The 26,193-nt window shown below is 36.3% G+C and overlaps 1 protein-coding gene across 7 annotated transcripts in view; it reads right to left on the bottom strand.

Annotated features, from left to right (window-relative positions):
• The window catches only part of LOC309647379 (membrane cofactor protein-like), a 212,086-nt gene that overhangs the window by 21,658 nt on the left and 164,235 nt on the right, over positions 1-26,193 (bottom strand). For 6 of the 7 annotated variants that reach the window (XM_082434715.1, XM_082434712.1, XM_082434714.1 and 3 more), the window contains exons 2-5: positions 17,272-17,460; positions 16,815-16,917; positions 9,459-9,544; positions 8,420-8,617 (exon numbers count right to left, since the gene is read on the bottom strand). In XM_082434715.1, coding sequence (XP_082290841.1) covers positions 8,420-8,617; positions 9,459-9,544; positions 16,815-16,917; positions 17,272-17,460 — 576 coding nt within the window. The remainder of the gene's footprint in view (positions 1-8,419; positions 8,618-9,458; positions 9,545-16,814; positions 16,918-17,271; positions 17,461-26,193) is intronic. The other variant, XM_082434713.1, reaches the window with a different exon arrangement.

Genomic DNA, 26,193 nt, shown 5'->3' with positions numbered 1-26,193 from the left:
ATCAACCCTCCCCACCTCTCGACCACCTTATCCAACCAGCCAACCACTAATCTGTTTTCTGTCCCTATAATGTTGCTTTTCCAGAATGTCATAATGGGATCACAGCCTCTGAGTATGGCTTATTTCACTTAGCATAATGCATTTGAGATTCATTCCTGCTGTTGCATGATTCAGGAGTTCATTTCTTTTTATTGCAGAGTATTACTCCATTGTATGGATGTGGTATAGGCTGTTCATCCATTACCAGATGAAGGACATGTGGACTAATTCCAGTGTGGAACGATTATGACTAATGCTGCTGTGAATATTCTCATGCAGGTTTCTATATAAACATACCTTTTTATTTATGTTGCTGAGTTGTATGGTAAATGTATATTTAACCTTATAAGGAATTGCCAAACTGTGTTCCATAATGTTCATACCACTTTGCATTCTTACAAGCAATGTATTAGAGCTCCAATTGCTCCATATACTTGCCAGTTAATGGTATTGTTAGTTTTTAGGTTTTGTTTTTTAAATTTCAGCCATTCTAATAGCTGTTTAGTGATACCTCACTATGGTATTAAATTCCATTCTGTAATACTAATGATATCAAGCAACTTTTCATGTACTTTTTTGGCATACATATGTCTTCTTTGGTGAAACAGATCTATTCAAATATGTTGCCCATCTAAAAAAAAATTGGGTTCTTTTCTTATTGTGTTTTTGAGAGTTATTTATATATTGTATACAAGTCCATTAGCAGATATGTATTTTGCAAATATTTCCTCCCAGTCTGTGGCTCATTTTATTCATTCTTTGAACAGTGTAATTGAAGCAGAAGTTTTGAGTTTTTAATAAGTCCAATTAATATTTTTTCTTTAAAGAAGAAGGATCATGCTTTTAGCATTGATTTAAGAAATCTTTGGCTAAGGCAGAAATATTTTCTACGTTTTCTAGTAAAAGCCTTATGGTTTTAGGTTTTACATTTAAGTCTTTGGTTCATTGTGAGTAAATGTTTGTCTATGGTGCTAACATAGGTTGAGGTGCTTTCTTCTTTCTGTGCATAATGTATATCGAATTGAGCCTGTAATTTTACCATTTTTCCAATGAATTGTTTGTATATCTGTGATGAAATCAAGTGCACATATTTGAAAGGGTCTATTTCTGGACACTATTCTGTTCCACTGCTCTACATGGCTATCCTTTCACCAATACCACACTGTCTTGATTATATTCCTTAGAGCATGGTTTATAAGAAGTCTTGACATCAGGTAGAATGAAACGTCTATAATTTTTTTTTCAAATTTATATTGACTATTCTAGTTCTTTTATCTTTCTAAATAAATTGTAGAACTTGTTTGTCAAGTTCTGCTGGGATTTTATGGGATTGTGCTTAATTTACAGGTCAATTACTGACATCTTTATTATATTGTGTCTTCCAATCCATGACCACTGAATTTTCTCTATTTATTAAGGTCTTCTTTAATTTCTTTTATAAGTGTTTAGTTGTTTTTACCATTTAAATATTTCACATATGTTGCTAGATTTATATGCAAGTATTTCATGTTTTGGAGCTGGTATAAACTGTACTTGAAAAATTTCAATTTCTAATGGTGTTTTAGTAGTATATAGATATACAGTTGATTTCTGTATGTTGATCTTGTATCTTGCAACCTTGCTAAAACTTCAGCCATTCAAGTTTTCTACAAAAACAATCATCATAAGTGAATGAAGTCTATTTTATTTCTTACTCTCCAATATGTATGCCTTATTGTGCAGTCTAGGAACTCCAATACAATGCCGAATAGCATGGTTAACAGTAGACATCCTTGTCTTGTTCCACTTTAAGTAAAAATAAACTACTCTTTTACTATTAAGTATAATGTTAGCTGGGGAATTTTTATAGGTGCCTTTTGTGAGCTTCAGGTAGTTCCCTTATATCCTTATTTGCTGAGTTTTATAATGAAAAGATGATAAATTCTGTCATATACTCTTTTTTTTTTACATCTATTAGGGTGATCATGTGTGGTTTTATTTTATTTTTGTTTTTTTGGCACATGTTAGAAGATTTAACCTTTAAAATAAACATTACATTAGGCATTCTATTTGCAGCAGAAACTGACATTCAAAGAAGTTAAATAACTTACAGAGCTAATGAGAAGTGGAGACAGAATTGTCCAATATATTCAAGGGAAGGTTTGTCTAAGCAAATGGCTCTGGGCTCAAATAAGGGAGGATATCAGCATACTCTAAGCTCTCATTAGTTCTCTTTTTTTTTTTAATTATATTTATTTTTTTATACAGCAGGTTCTTATTACTTACTATTTTATACATATTAGTGTACACATGTCAATCCCAATCTCCCAATTCATCACACCACACCGCCCGCCTCCCCCCCACTTTCCCCCTTTTGTGTCCATACTTCTGTTCTCTACGTCTGTCTCTATTTCTGCCTTGCAAACCAGTTCATCTGTACCATTTTTCTAGATTCCACATATATGCATTAACATATGATATTTGTTTTTCTCTTTCTGACTTACTTCACTCTGTATGACAAACTCTAGGTCCATCCAGCTCACTACAAGTAACTCAATTTTGTTCCTTTTAATGGATGAGTAATATTCCATTGTATATATATACCACAACTTCTTTATCCATTCGTCTGTCGATGGGCATTTAGGTTGCTTCCATGACCTGGCTATTGTAAATAGTGCTGCAATGAACATTGGGGTGCATGCGTCTTTTTGAATTATGGTTTTCTCTGGGTATATGTCCAGTAGTGGGATTGCTGGGTCATATGGTAATTCTATTTTTAGCTTTTTAAGGAACCTCCATACTGTTCTCCATAGTGGCTGTATCAATTTACATTCCCACCAACAGTGCAAGAGGGTTCCCTTTTCTCCACATCCTCTCCAGCATTTCTTGTTTGTAGATTTTCTGATGATGCCCATTCTAACTGGTGTGAGGTGATACCTCATTGTAGTTTTGATTTGCATTTCTCTAATAATTAGTGATGTTGAGCATCTTTTCATATGCTTCTTGGCCATCTGTATGTCCTCTTTGGAGAAATGTCTATTTAGATCTTCTGCCCATTTTTTGATTGGGTTGTTTGTTTTTTTAATATTGAGCTGCATGAGCTATTTATATATTTTGGAGCTTAACCCTTTGTCCATTGATTCATTTGCAAATACTTTCTCCCATTCTGAGGGTTGTCTTTTCATCAGTTTATAGTTTCCTTTGCTGTGCAAAAAGCTTTTAAGTTTCATTAAGTCCCATTTGTTTATTTTTGGTTTTATTTCCATTTCTCTAGGAGATGGTCAAAAAAGATCTTGCTATGATTTATGTCAAAGAGTGTTCTTCCTATGTTTTCCTCTAAGAGTTTTATGGTGCCTGGTCATACATTTAGGTCTTTAATCTATTTTGAGTTTATTTTGTGTATGTGTTAGGGAGTGCTCTAATTTCATTCTTTTACATGTAGGTGGCCAGTTTTCCTAGCACCACCTATTGAAGAGACTGTCTTTTCTCCATTGTATATCCTTGCCTCCTTTGTCATAGATTAGTTGACCATAGATGTGTGAGTTTATCTCAGGGCTTTTTATCCTGTTCCATTGATCTATATTTCTGGGTTTTTTTTGCCAGTACCATATTGTCTTGATTACTGTAGCTTTGTAGTATAGTCTGAAGTCAGGGAGTCTGATTCCTCCAGGTCCATTTTTTTCCCTCAAGATTGCTTTGGCTATTCGGGGACTTTTGTGTCTCCATACAAATTTTAAGATTTTTTGTTCTAGTTCTGTAAAAAATGTCATTGGTAATTTGATAGGGATTGCATTGAATCTGTAGATGGCTTTGGGTAGTATAGTCATTTTCACAATTTGATTCTTCCAATCCAAGAACATGGTGCATCTCTCCATCTGTGTCATCTTTGATTTCTTTCATCAGTGTCTTATAGTTTTCTGAGTACAGGTCTTTTACCTCCTTAGGTAGGTTTATTCCTAGTTATTTTATTCTTTTTGTTGCATTTGTGAATGGGATTGTTTCCTTAATCTCTCTTTCTGATCTTTCATTGTTAATGTATAGGAATGCAAGTGTTTTTTTTTCTTCTTCAAAGTTTCTTGATATGGTAAATTGCACTGATTAATTTTTAAATTTGAATCATCCATGCATTCATGGAATAAATCCTACTTAATTACGATGTATTCTTATTTTTTTATAGGCGAGGATTTGATTTATTAATGTTTTGTTAAGAAGTTTTAGTTCTATGCCCATTTTGGATATTGTCTGTAATTTTCTTGCAGTGTTTCTGTCTGGTTTTGGTATCAGAGCAGTGCTGTCCTCATGAAATGAGTTAAGAAGTATTCCTATCTCTTTAGTTTTCTTGAAAACTTTGTGTAGGGCTAATACTATTTATTCCTTAAACGTTTGGTATAATTCCCCAGTGAGGACATGGGGCCTGCAGTATGCTTCATGAGAAGGTTTTTTATAATTTTTTATTGAAGTATAGGTGATTTACAATATTGCATTAGTTTCATGTGTACAGCATAGTGATTTGTTGTTTGGTTTTTCTTTAGATTATATTCCATTACAGTTTATTACAAGATATTGGATATAATTCCTTGTGCTATATAGCAAATACTTGTTGCTTTTTTATTTTACGTATAGTAGTTTGTATCTGTTAATCCCATGCCCCTAATTTGTTGCCCCCCTCCCTTTTCCCTTTGGTAATCATAAGTTTGTTTTCTACATCTGTGAGTCTGTTTCTGTTTTGTATATAGAATCATTTGTATTATTTTTTTGATTCCACATACAGCTGATATCATATAGTATTTGTCTGTCTTACTTCACTAAGCATAACATTCTCTAAGTCCATCCATGTTGCTACAATGTAACTATTTTATTCTTTTTTAACGCTAAGTAATATGCCAATACACACACATACAGACACACACACACACACACACAACATCTTAATCCAATCACCTGTTGTTGGGCACATGGGTTACTTCTATGTCTTGGCTATTGTAAATAGTGCTGCTATGAACACTGGGAGTGCATGTACCTTTTTGAATTAGAGTTTTTGCTTTTTCCAGACATACACCCAGGAGTGGGATTACTGGATCATAGCTCTATTTTTAGTGTTTTAAGTAACCTCCAGACTGTCTTCTTTACTGGCTGCATCACTTTACATTCCCACCAACAGTGCAAGAGGGTGCCCTTTTCTCCACACCCTCTCCAACATTTATTATTTATAGACTTTTTGATGACAGCCATTCTGACCAGTGGTAACACCTTGTGGTTTTGATTTGCATTTCTCTAATAATTAGTGATGTTGAGCATCTTTTCATATACACGTAGGCAATCTGTATGTCTTCTTTAGAGAAACGTCTATTTAGGTCTTCTGCCCATTTTTTGATTGTGTTGTTCGTTTTTTTAATATTGAGTTGTATGAGCTGTTTGTGTACTCTGGATATTAACCTCTTGTCATTTGCATCATTTGCAAATATTTTCTCTCATTCCATAGGTTGTCTTTTGGTTTTGTTGATGGTTTCCTTTGCTGTGCAAAAGCTTTTAAGTTTGATTAGGTCCCATTTGTTTATTTTCACTTTTGTTTCTTTTGCCTTGGGACACTGACCTAAGAAAATATTGCTACAACTTTTGCCAGAGTGTTTTGCCTATGTTTTATGGTGTTATGTCTTACATTTAGGCCTTCACACAATTTGAGTTTATTTTTGTATATGGTGTGAGGGAATGTTCTAATTTCATTGTATTACATGCAGCTGTCCAGCTTTCATAGGACCACTTGTTGAAGAGACTGTCTTTTCTCCATTGCATATTCTTGACTCCTTTGTTGTAGATTAATTGACCATAGGTGCATGCGTTTATTTCTGGGTACTCTACTCTTTTCCAGTGAACTACAATGGAGTAGGTTCTCTACTCCATTGATCTACATGTCTGTTTTTGTGCCAATACCATGCTGCTTTGATTACTGTACCTTTGTAGTATAGTCTAAAGTCAAGGAAGGGTTATACCTTGAGCTTTCTTCTTTTTTCTCAGTATTGCTTTGGCAATTCTGGGTCTTTTATGGTTCCATATAAATTTTAGGATTATTTGTTCTAGTTCCGTGAACAATGTCACAGGTATTTTTATAGGGATTGCATTAAATCTGTAGATTGCTTTGAGTAGTATGACCATTTTAGCAATATTAATTCTTCCAATCCAAGGGCACAGTATATTTTTCCATTTCTTTGAATCATGTTCAGACTTCTTTATCAATGTTTTATAGTTTTCAGTGTATAGGACTTTCACTTCATTGGTTAAGTCTATTCCTAGGGTCTTTTTTGTTTGTTTGTTTTTAGATGCAATTTTAAATGGAATTGTTTTTTTAACTTACTTTTCCTGACCTTTCATTATTAGGGTAAAGAAACACAATAGATTTCTGTATATTCATCGTGTATCCTCCTACCTTGCTAAATTCATATATTAGTTCCAATAGTTTTTGTGTAGAGTAGCATTCTCTATATAGAGTATTATGTCATCTGTAAATAGTGACAGTTTTACTTATTCCATTCTATTTTGGATAGCTTTTATTTCTTTTTCTTTTCTGACTTCCAATACTATGTTGAATAGAAGTCATGAGAGTGGGCATCCTTGTCTTGTTCCTGAATTTCAGGAAGGCTTTCAGCTTCTCACCTTTGAGTATTATGTTGGCTGTGGGTTTGTCATAAATCACCTTTATTATGTTGAAATATGTTCCTGCTATACTCACCTTCATGAGCCTTTTTATCATGAATGGATGTTGAATTTTGTCAAATGCTATTTATGCATTTGACAAAATTTCCTTCTGCACAAGGATGGTTCAACATACGGAAATCAATCAATGTGATATACCACAATAACAAAAGGAAAGACAAAATCTACATGCAAGAAGGTTTAAGTTGTCAAATTTACAGGCATAAAGCTGTTTGTTTTATTCCCTTACTGTTCTTTAAATGTCTGCAGTATATTTAGTGATCTCCTCTTTTTCACTCTTTTTTTTTTGTTTATTTATTTATTTTTGGCTGTGTTGGGTCTTCGTTTCTGTGCGAGGGCTTTCTCTAGTTGTGGCAAGCGGGGGCCACTCTTCATCACAGTGTGCGGGCCTCTCACTATCGCTGCCTCTCTTGTTGTGGAGCACAGGCTCCAGACGTGCAGGCTCAGTAGTTGTGGCTCACGGGCCTAGCTGCTCCGCGGCATGTGGGATCTTCCCAGACCAGGGCTCGAACCCGTGTCCCCTGCATTAGCAGGCAGATTCTCAACCACTGCGCCACCAGGGAAGCCCTCTTTTTCACTCTTGATACTGGTAATTTGTATCTTCTGTTCTCCTGTCAAACTACCTATAGGTTTATCTATTTTATCAATCTTCTCCAAGAAGCAGGTGTTGATTTGATTCTCTCTATGTTATTTCTCTTTTCAATTTCATTGATTTTTTTCTCTGTCTTTATTATTTCCTATTGGGGTTTAAGTTGCTCTTTTATTTTAGTTCCTTATGGTAGAAGTTCAGATTATTGATTTGAGACTTTTCTTTTTCCAATATAAGTATTTCATGGTTTAAATATCCTTCTAAGCAATGCTTTCGCTGTATCCAACAAGTTCTGATATTTTGATATGCTGTGTTTCATTTTTATTATATTCGAAGCACTTTCTAATTTCCCTTGTTAATACTTTGGCTTTGATTCATTTATTAGTTGCAAGTGTCTGCATAATTTTCAAATATTTGGGGATATTCTAGATTTATGTTTTGATTTCTACATTCATCCCAGTTTGATCAGATAATGTATTCTGAATGATTTCAATTATTTGAAATTTGTTAAAAATTATCTTATTGCCAAGAATATGGTATTAGAGAATGTTCCATGTTCACTTGAGAAGAGTAAATATTTTCCATTATTCAGTGGACCCTTTCTTTCAAGAGTAAAAATCCCTCCAGTGTCTCCCTGCTTTTGATCATGCTCTAATGCCTTAAACGTTGTTTTTAAGTAAGATTTGCCCAGAGTTTATAAATCATATCTGTAAGACAATTAATCTTTTACAATGTACACTATGATTTCCTGTAGCCAAAACTGTCAGACTTCTTGTAATACAAGATAACACTTTCTTATGTTTAAGAAAGTGTGTGTTGAATTTTTTGATGCTTTTCATGGAAAAGAGTCCTAACTCATGCATATACACAGTAGTTCACAATGTATAAACTGGAATGCCAAGAACCTGTGGGGTGAGAGGGGGGAAGCTCTACAAGTAGAAGTATTTTTTACTTGATTTGACCGATATTAAATTAAATTAGAAACCAATTTAACAGGAGGATCAAGCACATATGGCTGTTTTTACTTGTACATAAAACAATTTACAAAGCGCTTCTACAGTATTTACAAATTAAGAAGGAAATAAATGGAAATATTATTACCTTTACACTGAGGAGGGTCACTACTCCATTTGTCACTTCCAATACAAACAAGCTTGCTCTCTCCAACAAGTGAATATGGATCTGTTCCATTTGAAGCATCACAACTATAAGTTACTACTTCACTGTATTCGAATACATCCTTGTGGCTATTTGTGTATTTTCCATTTAGAATTTTTTCAGGTGGCTTACACAAAATCTCTTAGAAAGGGAAAAAAAGAAGACATAAAAGGCAAAAGGAAAGGTAAAAGATTAAACAGCAATCAGTAAAGGTCTATGAATTGCCTTCAATAAATTCATTAACATATGATTTCTACAAGCTAGTTGTGAAGCCAATATCCATTTAGAAGGTTTCTATGAGAGAGTGTACTATCCTAAGTTAAAACTATTAATTTAGAAGTGAATTATTTAAAATAAAACTAATTTTCTTAAATAACGACATTAAAAATCTATATGAAACACATTTATTTATCTGCAAGGCCATACTAAGTTTTGTTCTCATCATAAGAGATGGTGACAGTTTAATGATATAATATAATTATGATTAAAAACTGAACTCAGGGCTGGTTGAGAAACACTTCATAATTTATAAATATATCTATTCACTAAATCAGTTCTTCACATTAATACCAAGTATTATCGTCATTTTTCACTTTCATCCTTACAAGTGTATGGTGAAATTTTCCAGAGGCTATAAATTGTGTGATTTTGCAAGAGACTGAATCCAGACGTCTTCCTTTAAGCCAGATATTGAAGAATTTGCAAAATTGTAAAACAATGCCACTATCTGTTTCGGAAATTTTTGATTTTTCATAAAAGTATGTTGTATATACTAACAGGTATTGTGCTTACTCTTCTTAAAAATGAATAATAATTATTTTAAAAACTTTTCAGTTTTAATTCCAATATAATAATAGCAATAGACATAACCCACATAAAGAAAAGTCCATTGGTGTCTATGTTAATTTAAAAGCATAAAGGGGTCCTGAGGCCCAAAGTTTGAGAACTGCTGCTCTATATTCTAAAGAGAGAATACACTTACTTTCACATATTGGAGGATTATCACTCCAGTTCACAGTACTTCCAGAAATCTCACAGTATAGAATACTTGGTCCAATTAAGAAATAACTAAATGAGAAAAGAAAAGTTACTATGTTCCTTAGTAGTTACAAGATGGACATAATAATGAAAACAATTTTATATGGTTGTTTTCCTGCACTATAGTAATTTGAAGGAGAAGTTCCTTAAACAAAATATAATGTAAGTGCTAACTAAATATGCAACTTAATTAAATAGAGTTTCTGCATGTGAGCACACATTGGCCCACAGCAAAATGTCTAAATTACTCTGTCATGTTGTCAGTGTAGCCCCTCTGCTATCTCTGGCAAATGCATCACACATTCACTTCTCTACCCTTTTGCTCACACCATTCTGCTCAGTAAGGACTGAGCAGAGAGATCAGGCCCTAGAGCTTGCCTGCCTGGATTCAAGTTCCAGCTCTAAGACTGACTTATTTGAGCTTGGGCAAGCCCCTTAGGCAAGGTTCTCTTGCTCAGTTTCCTCCTCTATGAAAAGGGGGGGTGGGTAACAGTACATACCTCATGGGACTGTTTTGAGGATTGGATGAGTTAGCATCTGACATGTAGTGAGTATTAGGTAAGTTGTAGCTTTTTTTTAACATTCTTTAGATAATATTCTTTAGATTCTTTATTAATATTCAGAATACAGGCATACCTCATCTTACTGCTCTTCACTTTATTGAGTTTTTAACAAATTGAAAGTGTATGGCAACCCTGCATCAAACAAGTCTATTTGTGCCATTTTCCTAAAAATGTTTGCTCACTTCATGTCTCTTTGTCACATTTTGGTAAATCTCACATATTTCAAACTTTATTACTATTATTATACTTGTTATGGTGATCTGTGATCAATGTCTTTAATGTTACTACTATGACTCTCAGGCTCAGATTATGGTTAGCATTTTTTAGTAATATAGTATTTTTAAATTAAGGTATATACATTTTTTTAGACACAATTCTATTGCACACTTAGCAGACTACAGTATAGTAGAAATGTATGTAAAAAACTCATTTGATTTGCTTTATTGCAGTGGTCTGGAAATGAACCTGCGATATCTCCAAGGTATGCCTGTACCTTTCTAGTAGTAGTTCAGGAATACTACTCAATGAAATATTCTCCAATGATTCAAATTCATAATACACTCTTCTCCTTCTGGACTCTCATTGTAATGATCATGAATGATTCTATCTATTTGGTACTTTTCATTTACTATTTTGCTCTGATGCCTCTCTCTATATACTGTGTTTCTCAAGAGGGCTACAACTTCCTTGACTCTACATCTTAAACTTTTGGTGCCTAGTAGCCTCTTCTATATGTTCCAGCAGAACATTCACTAGATATTCCGCTATTTTTACTTGATCAAGTTAAAAAATACTCAGTGTAACTGCCTGTACCCACTTCCAGAGGACTTTTCCCCAAAGGCTAATTCATTGATTCTAGATTATAATGCATTAGGAGAGGATTCTGGGATGGTGGCAAAATAAGTGGCAACAGGAATCTGTCTCCCCACCTTGATGACGACACTGACAGAATCTGCCTGATATCACTATTTTGGAAGTCTAGAATCTGTTCATGGCTTGCAATTACTAGGAGAAGACTTAGGTAAATTAGTTTGATTTCAGTCAATTTTAGCTCTTAGCACAGTGGCAGCTACCTATCCCCCCACCCCAGCTGGCATCTGTACACGTGTTGCTAGAGCAGCTTATAAGTAGCCTGTGGGAGCTAGGGTGGGCAAAAATGAATCTGCCCTCCAAGTATCAGGGATTTGTGTTCTTATCACTGCTGCTTCTGATCAAAGAGAAGCAGAAAAAGAGGGGGGCAGCCTTTGTTGTCACACCTCCCCCAACTTTTTCAAGCTCCTTCAACACTGGACAAATGATATCCAAGGGACTTAAAATCCAGCATCCTTTGCCCCTCCCCTTCACTTTTACTTTTTTTCCACTAACAGGAGCCAGGCATTAAACACTAGGACATTCAAAAATAACTGCTATATGGAAAAAAATTAGAAAATGATTCCGCCTGCCCAGAGAAAGGCTCAGAAAAAAACTGAGACGACCTTCAAGTTTATATGTCAGGCTGCTCCTCAGCACAGAGTCACCATACAACAATCAAAAAACCAAACCAAAACAAAAAACCCCATAAAACAGTAAGCTCTAGGTAGGGGGCAGAATCTGATTTCCAGAGTTAACACATTATTAGATTCAAATATTGATTCAACAAAAAAGTTGTAAGGCATACAAAGAAACGGAAAAGGAAAAGTATGGCTCATACAGTGGAAAAATACATGAACAGAATTTTTTTCTGAAGGAGACCTCATGACAAATCTAGCAAACAAAGACTTTAAAATAAATGTCTTGTGAAGGCACTCTCAATGGAAATTAATGGATGCCAGTTCTGCCACCCCATTTTTCTTCAACGAAGCAGCCAAACAGCAGACACAGAGATGCAGATCTTTGTGAAGACCCTGATGGGCAAGACCATCACTCTTGAGGTCAAGCTCAGTGTCACCATTGAGAATGTCAAAGACAAAATCAAAGACACTGAGGACATCCTGCCACACCAACACAGTCTGATTTTTGCAGACAAACAGCTGAGGGTGGCCGTACTCTCTCAGACTATAATATCCAGAAAGAATCCACCATACACTTGGTGCTTCACCTGCAGGGTGGTATCATCAAGTCTTCCCTCCGCCAGCTTTCCCAGAAGTACAACTGCGACAAAATGATCTGTTGCAAGTGTTATACTCACCTGCACACCAGTGCTGTCAACTGCCACAAGAAGTGTGGCCAAACCAACAACCTGTGCCCCAAGAAGAAGGTCAGATACATCCTCTCCACTGGCTCTTCTGCCCACAGGGTTGCCCCCTGCCTAAGCCCAACCTTGGAGCCTCAGTAAAATTTGAAAGAAATAACTGGATAAAGGTGCACAAAGAACCAAAGGAAGAAATGAAGAAAGTCAAGAGAACAATATGTGAACAAAATGGAAATATCAATAGGAGCTAGAAAACCTAAAAAGAATCCAAAAGTAAATGCTGGAGTTGAAAAGTACATTAATGGAAATGAAAAAGTCACTGAAAGAATTAAAGGTATATTTGAGAAGAAAAGAGAATTAGTGAAATTGAGATAGGGTAATGTAAATTATTGACTCTAAGAAACAGAAAGAAAAAAGATTGAAGAAAAGTGACAAAGCCTAAGGGATCTGTGGGACATCAACAAGCAGACCAACATATACACTGTGGGACTCTCACAAGGAGAAGATAGAGCAAAAGGGACAGAGAGAATACTTGAAGAAATAATGGCTGAAAACTTCCCAAATTTGATAAAAGAAACAAATATGCCAAAAGCTCAAAATTCTAAGTGCGGGTCTCTTTGTATTCATCTTACTAAGATACATGATAATCAGACTTTCAAAAGACAAAGAATGCTGAAAGCTGCATGAGAGAAGTGAATCATCACATACAAGGGATACTAATTAAGATTTGTCATTAGAAACTCAGAGGCCAGAAGACCGTGGATTGATATAGTCAAAGTGCTTAAAGAAAAAACCAAAAAAACAAAAACTGTCAATCAAAAATCCTCTATCCCAGCAAAACTGAGCGTCAAAAGTGAGGGAGAAATTAAGACATTTCCAGAATCCCAGAATTAAAAGCTTAGCAAGTCTGTGACCACTATGCTTCTCAAGAAGAAATGCTCAAGGGAGTACTGAAAAAGGAATGAAGGGACTCAAAGCCCTATGTATAAATAAATATCTCAGTAAAAGTAAATACAAAGGCAATGATAAAAGCTAGCATTACTGAAACAGTGGTTTGCAACTACAATTTTTGTTTTCTATATGTGATTTAAAAGACTAAATTTTAAAATAAATAAATAAATTATTAAAGTAGAAGCTAGTATGCAATTATTTGTGTACAGGGTAGTATGATATCAACAACCAAAAGGGGTAAGGATGGAGCTGTAAAGGACTGTTTTTGTAATTTATTGAATTTAAGCTGGTATAAATTTAAACTGGAGTGTTATAACTGTACAATTTTGTTTGTTTGTTTTGTTTTGTTTTTTTTTGGCCTCCCTGTGAGGCTTGTGGGATCTTAGTTCCCCAACCAGGGATTGAACCCGTGCCCCCTACAGTAGAAGCGCAGAGTCCTAACCACTGGACCGCCAGGGAATTCCCATGTACAATGTTAAATGTATAATAATTCCCATGGTAACCACAAACAATATAACTATAGAATATACACAAAAGGAAATGAGAAAGGAATTTAAACATTTCACTACAAAAATCAACTACACACAAAAGAAAACAGTAATGCAGGAAATGAGGGACTAGAAAAAAGCTATAAAGCATATAGAAAACAAGTAGCACAATGATAGATATAAATCCCTCCTCGTCAAAAATTATATTAAGTGTAGACAGAATAAACTCTCCAATCAAAAGACAGAGATTGGCAGAATGGATAAAAACACATGGTCCAACTATATGTTGTCTACAAGAGACCCACTTGACATTCAAAGACACAAATGGGGTGAAAATGAAAGGCTGGAAAAAGATATTTCACACAAATAGTAACCAAAAGACAGTAGAGTAGCTATACTAAAATCTGACAAAATAGACTTTAAATGAAAAAGGTTACAAGAAACAAAGAAGGAAATTTTATATTAATAAGGATTCAGTACTGAAGATATAACAATGATAAACATTTATGCACCTAATGACAGGCTATCAAAATATATGAAGCAAAAAATGACAGAATTGAAGGGAGAAATATGCATTTCTACATAATATGCATTTCTACATAATAGTTGGAGACTGCAATACCTCACTCACAATAATGGATAGAACAACTAGACAGAAGATAAATAAGGAAACAGAGGACTTCAACAGCACAGTAAAACAACCTGATCTCACAGATATATACAAAGCACTCTAGCCAACAACAACAGAATACACAGTCTTTTCAAGAGCATGTGGGACATTTTCCAGGATAGACCATATGTTAGGTGACAAATTAGAAAAGAAATTAATGTTATTCAAAACATAATTAATTATTTTATAAATAATTAATAATATAATTGTTTTATGCCACAAATTAATGTTAATAAATAGACTTTAAAAGACAGATATCATAAAAAGTATATTCTCTGACCACAATAGGATGAATTTAAAAATCAATATCAAAAGGAAAACTGGAAAATTCAAAAAATTGTGAAAATTAAACAATATGCTTTTAAACAACCAATGGCTCAAAGAAGAAATCAGGGCAATTAGAACGTACTTTGACATGAATGGAAATGAAAACATACTAAAACTTATGGGATTCAGCAAAAGCAGTGCTAAGGGGGAAATTTATAGCTATAAATGTTTACATTAAGAAATGATAGCTCTGAAAAAACAAATTAAGCTTACAATTTAAGGAACCAGAAAAAGACAAACCCAAAGTTAGCAGAAGGAAGCAAATAATAAAGATTAGAACAGAGATAAACAACAACAACAAAAAGAGTGAAACAAGAGAGAATATCAATGAAACTAAAAGTTGGTTCTTCAAAAAACGTGACAAAATTGACAAACCCTTAGATTGACTAAAACAAAGAGATTAGACTCGAATTACTAAAATCAGAAATGAAAGCAGGAACATCACTATAGATTTGACAGAAATAAAAACTATTAGGAGAGTACTATGAACAATTTTATGCCACAAATCGATAAACTAGATATAATGGACAAATTCCTAGAAACACAAAACCTACCAAGACTTAATCACAAAAACAGATAATCTGAATAGATCTGTAACTAGTAAGGAGATTGAATCAGTAATCAAAATTCTCCCAATTAAGAAAAATCCTGGATCTGATGGTTTCACTGGTGATTTCTACCAAACATTTAAAGAAGTAATACCAATCCTTCTCAAACTTCTCCAAAAAACTGAAAAGGAGGGAAGTCTTCCAAACTCATTCTATGAGACAAACATTACCATGATAGCAAAATTCAATAAAGGTACTACAAGAAAAGAAAGCTAGAGACCACTATGCCTTAAGAACACTGATGCAAACAACCTCAACACAATACTAGCAAACAATTTAGCAGCATTTTAAAAGGATTAAACATCATGACCAAGTGGGAATTATTCCTAGAATGCAAGAGATGGCTCAACACATAAAAATCAATCAACGTAATATGCAACATCAAAAGAACGAAAGGAAAAAAAAGCACATGGTCACCTCAATTGAGGCAGAGAAAGCATTTGATAAAATTCAATACTTTTCATAATAAAAATACTTAACAAACTAGAAACAGAAGGAAACTGCCTTAAGATAATAAACTCCATACATGAAAATCCAACAGCAAACATCATGCTCAATGGTGAAAATCTGGAAATTTTCCTCTAAGATCAGAACAGGCATGAACAACTGCTTTTACCACTTTTATTCAACATGGTACTAGAAGTTCTAGTCAGAGCAATTAAGCAAGAAAAAGAAATATATTTCTAACTTGGAAAGAAAGACGTAAAATTATCACAGTTTGCAGAGGATATGATCTTCTACATAAAAAACCCTAAAGATTACACACACTTACACACACACACACACACACACACACACACACACACACACACACAATGTAAGAACTAATAAATAAACTCAGTAAACTACCAGGATACGTAGACAATATTGAAAAACCAGTTGTGTTTCCATAGCATATTACATTTACCTTTTAAATTCACATTTTTTATAAATGCTCAGTATCCCTAACATATGTTATTAAAAGAGCCCTGTAAAACAAAGGCTATTATTAAATCCTCAGTACCTCTTTTTGAGATGCTTCACTCCTTTGTAGTAGTTTCAAAAATAAGGTTTTCCAACTAAGAGATCTTGATCAACATTATTGTCTAAGCTTACCAGGTCACTTTTGGTCTCGTGACATCTTACAGATTACTTTGATATAAGAATATCTTCAGTTGGCAACTCTACCTCCCAGTTCCATAAACCTATTTCACCTCTGAGAATTGGGCATTTTAAATAGGGTGCACTGTGTTGTCAAGGATAAAGTCACCATGATTAACACATTTTTAATGCTTATGAGAGGTTTATTAATACATATACTAAGTATTATACAATTTTACTTCCCTTCAATTTAAATTTCTTTCTACTAGTTACACATCTTTTCAGTCTCCATAAAAAGCCCAAGAGTTATTTGGCTACAGTATGACTTGTCACACAGAAAGCAAAATGAAATCAACTTTGTGGGAATGCTTAAGAAGAGAGGCAAAATGAAAACGGATTTAGTAACATATAACATTATTTCCTCTAAGGAGCATCCTACTTACCCATCATTACAAACATAGTGAACCTGTGAGCCAAACAGAATACTTCCATTTGGGTACCGTATTTGGCCATTTGCGGGATCCCCTAGGTTAGGACACTGTTTTCCTAAAAGGAAAATTTCAAATTCGTTGTTTTATACCAGTTTCAAAACAGATTTGAATCAAATTCAAAATTCTACATTGCTCACTTGAATTCATGGGAATATTATTATCTTTTATTATTTTCTTTCTTTAACTATTATAACATCCAAGAAGATTCACATTTACCCAGGCAACCAATTGTGAAAATAAAGGTTCCCTGAAGATTTTTCAAAGCCTGAATGCACTGCTATCTAAAACCTACATTCACATGAGAAAACCACCATTTCAGTTGTAAAATATGAACCCTAAAATGTGTGAAAAATCTCTAGAGCAATAAAAAAGTTTTTTGAATTAAAAAAAAAAAGTTTTGTTTACTTACTCGTACAGGCCTCCTGGAGAAATGACCACATATTATCAGCCTGACAAACAGCAGAGGTGGGAAGAGAAGGATGCTTGGGCTGGTAACCTGGACGACACTCATAAACTATCCTGTCTCCAGGGTTATAACTGGGTTTAGAAACATTCCGGAGCTGCATAGTTTCAAACCTTGGTGGCTCACCACAGGCATCTAGGTATAAGAGAATAAGAGCATAAAAATATTTTATCTCATTCACCAGCCAGGGACTATGGCCTGGTATCAGGTAGGTAGTACAGAATAAATGCAAACGTTCTTAGCAAGATTTTAAACGACTGTGCCATGCTTTTACCCAACTGGTGGTAGTAGTGGAGTATGTGCCTTACTTACATTAAATAACAACCTATTAGCTTTTGGTTTGTTAGGGAATAAGATGAATTTTTATTCAACAGTAAATTGAAGAGATAGCATCAATGTTTTTAGTTTTGAAATATAAATACATTTTAGGTATGTATCCTTCCCCACTTTTTTCTAAATTCATTTCAAAACTCACCTCTCCTCTAAGAAGTCTCCTACAGTATACAGCACTCTGCTCAGATTACTTTTCCATAGTTTGAAACACAAGCATATGATCACTTGTCATTTCAGGCTCAGTTTCCTCTCAGAAGGCAAGGTCCTAGAGGGCAGGGATCATATGCCTTCTTTTTCTACTACACTCTATACTCAGTTGATACTCAAGACATGCTATGGTAAGAGATGAATATAAAATGTGCCTTGTGGGATTCATAAATCAAAATAATTATGGACTGAAGTATTTCAAAAAATAATACTTTGTTTCATTTGTTTCCTAGTAGTGAATTGAGCATTTTAAAAGTGATGAATAGACACCATGTAAATATCAAAATGTACTATCTGAAAAGCATTACATGAAAAAACAACTTGCTGTCTTTGACATTACTTTAAATATAATTTAACTTTCCTTCACAGATCAATGGATTGCTCATTCCTCAGAAGCTCCCTGAGGTAGCTGTTTGGGTTGTTTATCCAATATATCCCAACAGTAAAGCTATTATATTGCTATGCTTTTAGAATTTTTTACTTCTGGGATTTTTTTGGGGGGTGTTGAGGGAAGGAGTCTTTTACTCCCTAGAATAATGTCATTTCTACCTCAGCAAGTCCTCTTGCTTTTAACTATCTGGGCACTTTGATAACCTAACAAATCTGTTAGAAAAATTATGTAAAATAATGTGATGGAGACATATTAAGTCCTAAAGGACTAAAGAAATTCAGAGGCCTCTCTTATAAAGTTAAGAACCTAAGGAGGAGATGGGTGTGAGCTACGGTTATCAGCACAGACAGCAGAGAGGGGCATGAAATGCTAAGGCTGCTGCTGCCACCACCAAGAAGCCTGTGTGCAAGCACAGGTCACTATCCACACCTCCCCTCCTGGGAGCCTGTGCAGCCCGCCACTGCCAGGGTCCCGAGATCCAGGGACAACTTCCCGGGGAGAACACACGGCACGCCTCAGGCTGTTGCCATGTCACGCTGGCCTCTGCCGCCACAGGCTCGCCCCACATTCCATACCCCTTCCTCCCCCCACACTAGCCTGAGCGAGCCAGAGCCCCCAAATCAGCTGCTACTTTAATCCCGTCCTGGCTGAGCGAAGAACAGACACCCTCAGGTGACCTACATGCAGAGGCGGGGCCAAATCCAAAGCTGAACCCCATGAGCGGTTTGAACAAAGAAGAGAAAGGGACATTTCTCCCAGCAGCCTCAGGAACAGCAGATTAAATCTCCACAATCAACTTGATGTACCCTGCATCTATGAAATACCTGAATAGACAACAAATCATACCAAAATTGAGGTGGTGGACTTTGGGAGCAACTGTAGACTTGGGATTTGCTTTCTGCATCTGATTTGTTTCTCGTTTCATGTTTATCTTAGTTTAGTATTTAGGGTTTATTATCATTGGTAGATTTGTTTATACATTTGGTTTCTCTCTTCCCTTTTTTTATAAAAAAATATATATATATATATTTTCCTCCTTTTTATCTTTTTCTGAGTGTGTATGTGTATGCTTCTTTGTGTGATTTTGTCTATATAGCTTTGCTTTTACAATTTATCCTGGGGTTGTGCTTGTCCATTTTTTTTTTTTTTTTTAGTATAGTTTATAGCACTTGTTATCATTGGTGGATTAGTTTTTTGGTTTGGTTGCTCTCTTCTTTCTTTCTTTCTCTTTTTTTTCTTTCTTTTATTACTTTAAAATTTTTTAAATTTTTAATAATTTTTTTAATTTTTTATTTTAATAACTTTATTTTATTTTAATTATTTATTTCTTTTTTTCTCCCTTTTCTTCTGAGCCGTGTGGCTGACAGGGTCTTGGTGCTCCGGCCAGGTGTCAGGCCTGTGCCTCTGAGGTGGGAGAGCCGAGTTCAGGACATTGGTCCACCAGAGACCTCCCGGTGCCACGTAATATCAAACAGTGAAAGCTCTGCCAGAGATGTCCACCTCAACCCTAAGACCCAACTCCCCTCAATCACCAGCAAGCTACAGTGCTGGACACCATATGCCAAACAACTAGCAAGACAGCATCACAACCCCACCCGTTAGCACAGAGGCTGCCTAAAATAATAATAAGGCAACAGACACCCCAAAACACACCACTGGATGCGGTCCTGCCCACCAGAAAGACAAGATCCAGCTTCATCGACCAGAACACAGGCACTAGTCCCCTCCACCAGGAAGCCTACACAACCCACTGAACCAACCTCACCCACTGGGGTCAGACATCAAAAACAATGGGAACTACGAACCTGCAGCCTGTGAAAAGGAGACCCCAAACACAGTAAGTTAAGCAAAATGAGAAAACAGAGAAACACAGCAGATGAAGGAGCAAGGTAAAGACCCACCAGACCAAACAAATGAAGAGGAAATAGGCAGTCTACCTGAAAAAGAATTCAGAGTAATGATAGCAAAGATGATCCAAAATCTTGGAAATAGAATGGAGAAAATACAAGAAACGTTTAACAAGGACCTAGAAGAACTAAAGAGCAAACAGACAATGATGAACAACACAATAAACGAAATTAAAAATTCTCTAGAAGGAATCAATAGCTGAATAACTGAGGCAGAAGAACGGATAATTGACCTGGAAGATAAAATAGTGAAAATAACTACTACAGAGCAGAATAAAGAAAAAAGAATGAAAAGAGTTGAGGACAGTCTCAGAGACCTCTGGGACAACATTAAATGCACCAACATTTGAATTATAGGGGTCCCAGAAGAAGAAGAGAGGAAGAAAGGGACTGAAATAATATTTGAAGAGATTATAGTTGAAAACTTCCCTAATATGGGAAAGGAAATGGTCAATCAAGTACAGGAAGCACAGAGAGTCCCATACAGGATAAATCCAAGGAGAAACATGCCAAGACACATATTAATCAAACTATCAAAAGTTACATACAAGGAAAAAATATTAAAAGCAGCAAGGGAAAAACAACAAATAACATACAAGGGAATCCCCAAAAGGGTAACAGCTGATCTTCCAGCAGAAACTCTGCAACCCAGAAGGGAGTGGCAGGACATATTTAAAGTGATGAAAGGGAAGAACCTACAACCAAGATTACTCTATCCAGCAAGGATCTCATTCAGGTTCGATAGAGAAATTAAAACCTGGACAGACAAGCAAAAGCTACGAGAATTCAGCACCACCAAACCATCTTTACAACAAATGCTAAAGGAACTTCTCTAGGCAGGAAACACAAGAGAAGAAAAAGAACTACAATAACAAATGAAAACAATTAAGAAAATGGTAATAGGAACATACATATCGATAATTACCTTAAATGTAAATGGACTAAATGCTCCAACCAAAAGACAAAGACTGGCTGAATGGATACAAATACAAGACCCATATACATGCTGTCTACAAGAGACCCACTTCAGACCTAGGGACACATACAGACTGAAAGTGAGGGGATGGAAAAAGATATTCCATGCAAATGGATATCTAAAGAAAGCTGGAGTAGCAATACTTGTATCAGATAAAATAGACTTTAAAATAAAGAATGCTATAAGAGACAAGGAAGGACACTACATAATGATCAAGGGATCAATCCAAGAAGATATAATAATCGTAAATATTTATGCACCCAACAGTGGAGCACCTCAGTATATAAGGCAAATGCTAACAGCCATAAATGGGGAAATCGAGAGTAACACAATCATAATAGGGGACTTTAACACCTCACTTTCACCAATGAACAGATCATCCAAAATGAAAATAAATAACGAAACACAAGCTTTCAATGATACATTAAACAAGATGGACCTCATTGTTATTTATTGGACATTCCATCCAAAAACAACAGAATACACTTTCTTCTCAAGTGCTCCTGGAACGTTCTCCAGCATAGATCATATCTTGGGTCACAAATCAAGCCTTGGTAAATTTAAGAAAATTGAAATCGTATCACATATCAAGTATCTTTTCTGACCACAACACTATGAGACTAGATATCAATTACAGGAAAAAAATCTGTAAAAAATACAAACACACGGAGGCTAAACAATATACTACTAACTAACTAAGAGATCACTGAAGAAATCAAAGAGAAAATCAAAAAATACTTAGAAGATTAGGATAAGATGGTGGAAGAGTAAGACGCGGATATCACCTTCCTACCCACAGATACATCAGAAATACAACTACATGTGGAACTGCTCCGATAAAACACCTACTGAACGCTGGCAGAAGACCTCAGACCTCCCAAAAGGCAAGAAACTCCCCACGTACCTGGATAGGGCAAAAGAAAAAAGAAAAAACAGAGACAAAGAATAGGGACGGGACCTGCACCAGTGGGAGGAAGCTGTGAAGGAGGAAAGGTTTCCACACACTAGGAAGCCCCTTCGTGGGCAGAGACTGTGGGTGGTGGAGTGGGGGAGCTTCGGAGCCATGGAGGAGAGCGCAGCCACAGGGGTGCGGAGAGCAAAGCAGAGATATTCCCGCACAGAGGATAGGTGCCAACCAGCACTCACCAGCCCGAGAGGCTTGTGTGCTCACCCGCCAGGGCGGGCAGGGGCTAGGAGCTGAGGCTCAGGCTTCGGAGGTCGGATCCCAGGGAGAGGACTGGGGTTGGTGGCGTGAACACAGCCTGAAGGAGGCTAGTGCGCAACGGCTAGCCGGGAGGGAGTCCAGGGAAAAGTCTGGACTTGCCGAAGAGGCAAGAGACTTTTTCTTCCCTCTTTGTTTCCTGGTGCGTGAAGAGAGGGTATTAAGAGCGCTGCTTAAAGGAGCTCCAGAGACAGGTGTGAGCCGTGGCTATCAGCACGGACCCCAGAGGCGGGCATGAGACGCTAAGGCTGCTGCTGCTGCCACCAAGAAGCCTGTGAGCAAACACAGGTCACTCTCCACACTGCCCCTCCTGGGAGCCTGTGCAGCCCGCCACTGCCGAGGTCCCGAGATCCAGGGACAACTTCCCCGGGAGAACACACGGCGCGCCTCAGGCTGCTGCAACGTCACGCCAGCCTCTGATGCCGCAGGCTCGCCCCGCACCCGTACCCCTCCTTACCCCTGGCCTGAGTGAGCCAGAGCCCCCGAAGCAGCTGCTCCTTTAACCTTTAACCCTGTCCTGTCTGAGCAAAGAACAGATGCCCTCAGGCGACCTACAGGCAGAGGCGGGTCCAAATCCAAACCTGAAACTCAGGAGCTGTGTGAACAAAGAAGAGGAAAGGAAATTTCTCCCAGCAGCCTCAGGAGCAGAGGATTAAATCTCCACAATCAACTTGATGTACCCTGCATCTGTGGAATACCTGAATAGACAACGAATCATCCCAAATTGAGGAGGTGGACTTTGGGAGCAATGATATATATACTTTTCCCACTTTCTCTCTTTTTGTGAGTGTGTATATGTATGCTTCTGTGTGTTATTTTGTCTGTATAGCTTTGCTTTCACCATTTGTCCTAGGGTTCTGTCCGCTGATTTTTTTTTTAACTTAAAAAATTTTTTTCTTAATAATTACTTTTCATTTCTTATTTTAATAACTTTATTTTATTTTATTTTATTTTATTTTATTTTATTTTATTTTATTTTACCCTCTTTCTTTCTTTCTTTCTATTTTTTCTTTTATTCTGAGCTGTGTGGATGAAAGGCTCTTGGTGCTCCAGCCAGAAGTCAGTGCTGTGCCTCTGAGGTGGGAGAGACAACTTCAGGACACTGGTCCACACGAGACCTCCCAGCTCCACGTAATACCAAATGGCAAAAGTCTCCCAGAGTTCTCCATCTCAACGCCAAGAGCCAGCTTCACTCAACGACCAGCAAGCTACAGTGCTGGACACCCTATGCCAAACAACTAGCAAGACAGGAACACAGCCCCATCCATTAGCAGAGAGGCTGCCTAAAATCATAATAAGACCACAGACACCCCAAAACACACCACCAGACGTGGACCTCCCCAACATAAATACAAGATCCAGCCTCATCCACCAGAACACAGTCATAAGTCCCCTCCACCAGGAAGCCTACACAACCCACTGAACCAACCTTAGCCAATGGAGACAGACACCAAAAACAACGGAAACTACGAACCTGCAGCCTGCAAAAAGGGGACCCCAAACACACAGACCCCAAAAAATGAGATGACAGAAAAACACACAGCAGATGAAGGAGCAAGGTAAAAACCCACCAGACCTAATAAATGAAGAGGAAATAGGCAGTCTACCTGAAAAAGAATTCAGAATAATGATAGTTAAGATGATCCAAAATCTTGGAAATAGAATAGAGAAAATAAAAGAAACGTTTAACAAGGACGTAGAAGAACTAAAGAGCAAACAAACAATGATGAACAACACAATAAATGAAATGTAAAATTCTCTAGAAGGGACCAAAAGCAGGATAACTGAGGCAGAAGAACGGATAAGTGACCTGGAAGATAAAATAGTTGAAATAAATACTGCAGAGCAGAATAAAGAAAAAAGAATGAAAAGAACTGAGGAGAGTTGCAGAGACCTCTGGGACAACATTAAATGCACCAACATTCGAATTATAGGGGTCTCAGAAGAAGAAGAGAAAAAGAAAGGGACTGAGAAAATATCTGAAGAGATTACAGTTGAAAACTCCCCTATTATGGGAAAGGAAATAGTTAACTCCAGGAAGTGCAGAGAGTCCCATACAGGATAAATTAAAGGAGAAACACGCCAAGACACATATTAATCAAACTATCAAAAATTAAATACAAAGAAAACACATTAAAAGCAGCAAGGGAAAAACAACAAATAACACACAAGGGAATCCCCATAAGGTTAACAGCTGATCTTTCAGCAGAAACTCTGCAAGCCAGAAGGGAGTGGGAGGACATATTTAAAGTGATGAAGGAGAAAAACCTACAACCAAGATTACTCTACCCAACAAGGATCTCATTCAGATTTGATGGAGAAATTAAAACATTTACAGACAAGCAAAAGCTGAGAGAGTTCAGCACCACCAAACCAGCTTTACAACAAATGTTAAAGGAACTACTCTAGGCAGGAAACAAAAGAGAAGGAAGAGACCTACAATAACAAAACCAAAACTATTAAGAAAATGGGAATAGGAACATACATACTGATAATTACCTTAAATGTAAATGGATTAAATGCTCCAACCAAAAGACATAGACTCGCTGAATGGATACAAAAACAAGACCTGTATATATGTTGTCTACAAGAGACCCACTTCAGACTTAGGGACACATACAGACTGAAAGTGAGGGGATGGAAAAAGATATTCCATGCAAATGGAAATCAAAAGAAAGCTGGAGTAGCAATTCTCATATCAGACAAAATAGACTTTAAAATAAAGACTATTACAAGAGACAAAGAAGGACACTACATAATGATCAAGGGATCAATCCAAGAAGAAGATATAACAATTGTAAATATTTATGCACCCAACATAGGAGCACCTCAATACATAAGGCAAATACTAACAGCCATAAAAGGGGAAATCAACAGTAACACAATCATAGCAGGGGACTTTTAACACCCCATTTTCACCAATGGACAGATCATCCAAAATGAAAATAAATAAGGAAACACAAGCTTTAAAGGATACATTAAACAAGATGGACTTCATTGATATTTATTGGACATTCCATCCAAAAAAACCAGAATACACTTTTTTCTCAAGTGCTCCTGGAACATTCTCCAGGATACATCATATCTTGGGTCACAAATCAAGCCTTGGTAAATTTAAGAAAATTGAAATCATATCAAGTATCTTTTCCGACCACAATGTTATGAGACTAGATATCAATTACAGGAAAAGATCTGTAAAAAATACAAACACAGGGAGGTGAAATAATACACTACTTAATAACCAAGTGATCACTGAAGAAATGAAAGAGAAAATCAAAACAACCTAGAAACAAATGACAAGGGAGACACGACGACCCAAAATCTATGGGATGCAGCAAAAGAAGTTCTAAGATGGAAGTCTATAGCAATACAATCCTACCTTAAGAAACAGGAAACATCTCAAATAAACAACCTCACCTTGCACCTAAAGCAATTAGAGAAAGAAGAACAAAAAACCCCCAAAGTTAGCAGAAGGAAAGAAATCTTAAATATCAGATCAGAAATAAATGAAAAAGAAATGAAGGAAACGATAGCAAAGATCAATAAAACAAAAAGCTGGTTCTTTGAGAAGATAAATAAAATTTATAAACCATTAGCCAGACACATCAAGAAAAAAAGGGAGAAGACTCAAAACAATAGAATTAGAAATGAAAAAGGAGAAGTAACAACTGACACTGGAGAAATACAAAGGATCATGAGAGATTATTACAAACAACTCTATGCCAATAAAATGGACAACCTGGAAGAAATGGACATATTCTTAGATAAGCACAACCTGCCGAGACTGAACCAGGAAGAAAGAGAAAATATGAATAGACCAATCACAAGCACT

The sequence above is a fragment of the Balaenoptera physalus genome (genome assembly GCF_965194825.1).
Source record: "Balaenoptera physalus genome assembly, chromosome: 1".
In the NCBI taxonomy this organism is placed as follows: domain Eukaryota; kingdom Metazoa; phylum Chordata; class Mammalia; order Artiodactyla; family Balaenopteridae; genus Balaenoptera; species Balaenoptera physalus.
This window is presented reverse-complemented; position numbering and strand designations above follow the sequence as displayed.